This window comes from Miscanthus floridulus, chromosome 18, assembly GCF_019320115.1.
Source record: "Miscanthus floridulus cultivar M001 chromosome 18, ASM1932011v1, whole genome shotgun sequence".
NCBI lineage: Eukaryota > Viridiplantae > Streptophyta > Magnoliopsida > Poales > Poaceae > Miscanthus > Miscanthus floridulus.
In genome coordinates this window covers 23,517,708-23,524,431 of record NC_089597.1, presented here as the reverse complement: position 1 = coordinate 23,524,431, position 6,724 = coordinate 23,517,708, and the positions used below count along the sequence as shown (strand labels likewise).

General features: G+C 46.5%; 1 protein-coding gene across 2 annotated transcripts; it reads left to right on the top strand.

Annotated features, from left to right (window-relative positions):
* The first annotated feature begins 3,315 nt into the window (after positions 1–3,315).
* LOC136520893 (glycolipid transfer protein 1-like) lies at positions 3,316–5,948 on the top strand. 2 transcript variants are annotated; one of them, XM_066514570.1, is made up of 7 exons: positions 3,316–3,501; positions 3,700–3,819; positions 4,318–4,373; positions 4,597–4,727; positions 4,822–4,957; positions 5,455–5,586; positions 5,670–5,948. In XM_066514570.1, exons 2-7 carry the CDS (start codon positions 3,702–3,704, stop codon positions 5,703–5,705), a joined length of 609 nt encoding a protein of 202 aa, XP_066370667.1. In that variant the 5' UTR covers positions 3,316–3,501; positions 3,700–3,701; the 3' UTR covers positions 5,706–5,948. The 2 variants fall into 2 exon arrangements, with proteins under 2 accessions (XP_066370667.1, XP_066370666.1); XM_066514569.1 differs by having other exon boundaries at positions 3,694–3,819.
* Positions 5,949–6,724: the final 776 nt, after the last annotated feature.

The following is a 6,724-nucleotide window of genomic DNA, read 5'->3' as shown; positions in this document are numbered from 1 at the left end:
GGGGAAAACGCCCTGTGTAGGATATGTCCACCCACTGGTCGGCCCTGCTGAAGGTGATGGAGATTTCAGACCATGGGCGATAGCTACGGTTGGCGGTAGTTTCTTCTAAAATGACGGCGAGCTTCCGTTCCCTTCTGCTCTCGTTGGAGGCAAAACCCTCGAAGATGGTGGCGACCACCTTGTCGTGGTCCTAGAAGGCATTATTATTATCCCCAGGTGGTCGGCGTCCTCCGTTCCCACCATTGTCGTCGTTGTACTTTTTCTCCTGGAACTCCTTAGCCAAACCAAGGCAATCTTTCATCTTGTGTTTGGTGTTCTTGTGCAGGGGGCACGGACCGTCGAGGATCTTCTTGTACTGCTCATCGTAGTTACGCTTTACGCACGGCTCCTTGACGTTGGCAACAAAGTGATCTGGTCGGCGGCGGCGATTCTGACCAGGTTTGAATCCATCTGGCCGATCACGTCCGCTGTCCCGATGGAAACTACGATCGTCGTAGCGGCGATCGTTATACTGTCGGTTGTCGTTGCGGTTGTCGTGGCGGCGAACGTTGTGCTGTCGGTCATCGTTGCGGTCGTCGTGGCGGCGAGGCGGGCGATTAGTGCCCGTATCTTTGTTAAAACACACCTCCGCTTCCTCGGCGTCGGCGTACTGGTTGACGGTTGTGATCATCTCGCCGATGCCGGTAGGTGGCTTTCTGTTGAACTTAGAACGGAGTTTTCGGTGATGAAGTCCTCGGACGAAGGCGATGATGACTTCGGCCTCCGTGATGTTGGGAATAGAATTCCTCATCTCGAAGAATCGTCTGATGTAGCTGCGGAGTAGTTCGGACGGCTTTTGGTTGATGCGGTTGAGATCGTGCTTGGTGCCCGGCCGCCTGCATGTGGCCATGTAGTTGTCGGTGAAGACTCTCTTCAGATCTTCCCAAGAGCCGATGGAGTCCGGGGCGAGGCTTGTGAACCAGCTCATGGCGGCTGGCGTGAGCATGACAGGGAGATAGTTTGCCATGACGTTGGTGTCTCCTCCGGTGGCGCGAACGGCGGTGGCGTAAGCCTGCAGCCACTAAGTTGGGTTCATCCTTCCTTCGTAGGGCTCGACTCCGGTGATTTTGAAACCACGGGGCCACTGGAGCGTTCAGAGTGCCCTGGTGAACGCAGGGGGCCCTTCCGGGCTGTCGAGGCCGACATCGGCAGTATTGCCGACGACGATCGGCTCCAGAGCTGAGTCCGGGTTGCCGTACTCTTGCTCATACTCCTGGTGACGTCGTACTTTATCTTCATGGCGCCCGAAACGTCGTTGATCGATACGCCGTCGTGCATCCCGAAGGTTACTGAGGTGCACTCGGGCGTCCTGTTCGACCTCTTGGTCGTGCTGGCGATGATGCTCGGCGTGGTGGCCTCCAACTCCCCCCTGGGGAGGTAGTGACTGGTCGGCGAAGCGGTTTTGACTGGGGCGGCGATTAGATCTAGGATTGGCTAATCGGCGGATTACGCTTGTGGAGCATGAAGGTCTCTGAACTTCTCGGATCTCATTAACTTGACAGTGTACCGCTTTAAGCATAGCGGCGACCTTGGCGAGCTCGGGCGTCTATGGGAGGTGAGCAAGTTCATTGGAGGCCACGGCCAGATTGGCGCTCGGAGTCTTGAAAACGTCGTGGCCGTCAACGCGGAGGAATTCTTTGTTGAGGTTGCGATGGAGGGGCCTTCCTTGTGAATCGAACTGGTTATCACGAGCGGCCTCGGCCATCGCAATGGTGCGTTCGTTATCACGCCGTTGCGCGCGGTTGGCGTTCCTGTTTTCACGGGCGGCGCGTTCCTCATCTGTTTCGCCGTTCCGAGGGGGGCTGTCGATACTGACGTTGAAGATTGCGCCACCCCGGAAAGGCAGGAGAGGAGGTTGCTTGGTGAAGGTCTCGGCGAGGGGCTCGGTGGATCCTTGAGACTCGGAGTCCGGATTTTCCTCAAGGATAGTTTGGAGGGATGCTCCGAGACCCCGGCTGGCGTGCAGCATGTTGACGGTTGGTGGAAGCTAGTCGGCGAGCCGGTCAGCGAATTTGCCCCTCAGGGCGTCCTGATATGTAGTTGCGGTGTTGGCGAGCCCGAAGGGCAGGGCGGCGAGCCCTGGAGTTTGCCGAGCATTGAACATCGACATATCAGGATCGAAGGGTGCTCGGTGCTGAACAAGGGTGTCCAGAGCCGACTCAGCAATGGAGAGGCAATCGGCGAGTTTCAGGCCGACCCGATCAATAGATTCGATCAGATCGTCATTGTTGACATGCCTCCTCTGGTAGCAAGGAAGCGAGCGGCGAGTGGCTGATGGAGTCGACTCCGGAAGTGGTTCCGAGATTGGATCTGCGGTTGCAGGTGCGAGGGTGGTCGGCGCAGAACGGATCTGCACCGGCTCAAGAAACTCTCTAACTCCGTCGGCGTTGATGACCCACGTGATGAATCCGACCGTGAAGATCTGGCCGGGCTGCGCCAGATAGGGGTATGCGCTTGATCCATGCTCATACAAATAACACAATGCAAGAACTAAAGTAAACTAACAGTTCACACAAAATACTTATTCACTTGATGCAGGGAAGTGTTCTCTAGCTCGCACAAATAGTATAGTGCTATGTAGTTTGGTATGTACAATACATGTATTCTAAAATTGTGGTTATCTGTCAGGTACCTACAAGTGAAGTACCCATACTCTAACCAAATGTACCGGTGGGTGAGTTTTCTTGCCTATACCCACACCCGTTGGGTTGGTACCCGGGTCTGATTGTCGTCCGAAAGACCGTAGCCATGAACAACCCAAGATAGAAAAGTAGAGTTTATGATTAGTCTGAATGCAAAGTTTTGTAAAATCCAATCAGAGTGAAAACTATGGTAGGCTTAGTGACAAAAACAAGCATGATTCGATCAATCACATGTTTTTGGCTGCTTATCCTATCTTTATACTACTATATACTATTGTCTTAGGGATCATTCGAGGGCTTGTTTAGATGTTCATGTATCCAACTCAATCTAAAATCACTTCAACACACATAAATTGAGGTCATAAATGAAAAAAAATAAGTTGCTGCGTATTTACAAAATAACGTCGAGTATGTTTACATGTATATGGGTACAACCAACCAATTTTCAAAACAAGTCATGATTTTCTAAAATCTAAAACAGAGAAAACACTAGTGGTATTATATTTTTTTAGCAACAATATGCCTTTTTTATGTTTAAAATGTGGTTTATCCAAGAGGGCTTAATTGGACAATACGATTTTGACCGGTGGCCCTTGGGCCTAGATATTCAGTCTCCTCCAGGCCCACAGAATTTTTTAGGGAGTGCTCCAGTTCACCGCTGCCTTTTTCTTCTCCCGTGTCCACCCTGCGTCTCTGCTTGCGCTCTGGTGGAGCTACTGGTGACCGCCGCCGCCGCCGCCGCCGCCGCCACGTGCTCGGTCTAGCCTCGTCGGCTCCTTCGCAAGGTCTTGGCCCGTCGCCGGCGGCCAACACCCACCAGGTATTCGCACCCCTTCTCTTCCCTTCCTGCTGTATTCGGATCTGGGTAGTTGTATTCGGATCTGATCTAATTATTATGCCTAATAAATTGGATACTTTTTTTACAAAATTTATTGGGTGTACTGTGTACATGTGTACACCATGTCCTCTACTGGGTCTGCCCCTAGTTGCGATGATGTGTTGATTCTTTCAGGTTCAGAGATGGCAGAGACGGTGTTCACCCCCTCTTTGGAAGGGATGAAGCATGTGAAGGCAGAGAACGGAGTCATTCTTACCAAGCCTTTCCTTGATGTCTGCAAGCAAATCTTGCCTGTCCTGGGTAACTCATTTGCTTCGCTGTCAGCTGCATGGGGTTTCATTACTTAATCTCTGATTTGGTACCATGCTGGTGGGGCGGGTGCAGTGAACGGGCTTGAGTTATTTCTGTCATTACACATGGTAGATCGATTGTCTAAACAATGGTTTCTGAGAGCTAAGACAAATTATCGTCGATGGTTATGCCACCTTGAAGACGCACAAGTCTTTTGACATTCTCTGTGAAATCACCATGATGTTTAATGTACGATTCAGTAAAGATCACCTATTTTTTTTATAAACTTGGAGTTTTGGATGGTTACAATTTTTCTGCGCACATGTGTGCGATACTTATGTTGATCCTTGAATCAAGGTTCGGTGTTGTCTTAAACCATGGAAGAGCAAACCATTGGGTCTTAAAATTGCAGTTCTGTGTTCCTTTATGTTGAGCTGTACTTGTGTTGCTTAAACAATAAGCTATTTTTCAATAATTTTTCCTTTATCCCCTGCTTTTATGCACCAGATAAATTTGGAGCTGCTATGGCACTTGTAAAAACTGACATCGGTGGCAATATCACAGTAAGCAAATCTTTCTGCAAGATTTCTATTATACTAGTATCATTCAAAGGTTATCTGCAGTGTTAATGTTGTCTTTCAGTTATCTATGTTGAGATAATTGATACTGATAGCTACTTTGGACTGTTCTGCCTCTTGCTTAGTTCATTTCTCACTTCTGGAGCCCTTGGAGTTCCAAGTTATTTTTTTCTTTTTAATTTCAATTGACTTGATCCTCTTCTGTCAGAGACTGGAAACAAAGTATTCTTCAGATCCATCAAAGTATGAACACTTGTACAGCATGGTTCAGGAAGAAGTTCAAAACAAGACCGCAAAAGGTTCCTCAAGCTGCACGAATGGGCTTCTGTGGCTCACCAGGTGCTTCAATTTCTTATTGTTTGTCACTTTTCATTGCAACTTGATCAGCATGTCAAGTATGTGACTTTTATTTACTCAAAATTTTGCATGTCAGGGCCATGGATTTCCTTGTTGAGTTGTTTTGTAACCTGCTTGAGCATGCAGACTGGACCATGACTCAAGCTTGCACTGATTCATACACCAAGACTCTGAAGAAATTTCATGGCTGGCTTGCCAGTTCTAGTTTTACGGTAGAATCTTTCACTCTATATAATGATCCATACAAGTGATGGAATTCTATCCACATAGGCAATCTGTTTCTTCATTCTTTCTTGAGAAAATATTATCAACATATGAATTCTGGAAATGTGAGTCTAGTTTTCACATGGATTGCCAACCTGAATAGCAAGGCATCAGCGCATGATAGATCAAAGGATAGCTTTGACTTGTTTTAAATCTGAAAAGTTCTTTTCAAGAACATTTTCTTGTCACATCCAGTTTTGTATCTATGACTTCATCAATCCAAATTCTTCCATCCAGTCTTCTCTCTCTGAAGAACTAAAAAGTTAAAACAGGTGTTTTCACAATTTCTAGCTACAGACGACAAACACCAGATAGTCATTTAGTTAATTTGAACTGTCTACTGAAACCCTTATCTTTTATAAGATCGTTTGCGTACTTTTAGTTGGAGTATACCCCTTTTATTGGTGCTTCCATTTGTTGATTTACTTGTATAAGTTGATGGCAGGTGGCCATGAGGCTCGCTCCTAATAGAGACAAATTTATGGAGGTCATTAGTGGAACTGGTGACATCAATGCAGATATTGAGAAATTTTGCACAACCTTCTCTCCTTTCCTCAAAGAAAATCATGACTTTCTGGTATGGTCTCTCCCAATTTAAGATAATTTGTTTTGCTACTTAAGTCTCTTTTTAAATAGCTATTGGTGGTGCTATTCTTGCAGGCGAGCATTGGTCTTGATGATATGAAGGCTTCATAGAGCAATCTTCGTGGTGATTACAACAAAATAAACATGTCTTATCAAACTCCAGTGTTGCAGATGATATACCTGTTTTCCGTAGCCAACCCCTTGAAAATTATACAGAGTGATAATAATTTGTCCGCATGATTGACCATGGCTACTTACACAGCCAATTGACAGTACTCAAAAATTTACTTTCCAAACTCAGACCCCCTGTTACAGAAAATCTACAAATGTTGATGTGGAACTCTTGTGCTATAATTATCTACCCTTTAATCTTGCAACAATAGGTAAATTCCTGCAAAAACCAGAAATGTGCCTGCCACGCCAGATGTTATGCAGTATGCACATTTCTTTCTAGCAATTTTCCAGTTCTGGATTCTTGCCAAGTGATCTGTTCCTCGAAGCAAATGTGCTTGAGTCAATTGATTAGTTACTCAGCCTTAAACATGGCATCTTGATAACAATGCCAATCGGCCAGGCCAGGTTTGCTGTTTAGACACCATGTTCTTGTGAAATACGATAGCGGTTGCGCTGAACTGAGTTGTTTTGAGTTGGTTGGTGGAATGATATGCAATTTATGTGTGGAGGTTCAGTAGGGGTATTGTTCTTAGTTAATTTATGTTACACGAATATAAGAATATACATTTAACTGTGTATGCTTAACAGTTAACATTATGGTGTTACACTAACGAGGGTAGTTGAGCAAAGACGAGGAGCCAAGCCACAGGGCAAAGGGCGGCTTGCTCCGTGCTGCGCATAGGATTAAAATCTCTACCAGTGGAAAATGACACAGATCGCCGCCTAAACAAACCATCGTAAACAGGGGCCATGATGAAAAGGGTCCAAACGTATATGCCATTTAGTTAATACTACTGTAGCTAGGTTCGTGCCTTTGGTGTGGTCCTGTACAGACCAACACTTTTGCAAAAGGATAGTGTGGTCCTATACGCTTTTGCAACGGGATAGTTCAACAGAAAAGCTAGGATAGTATTGTTCATCACAGTGGAGTCGTACGTGGATACTGGATAACTCTA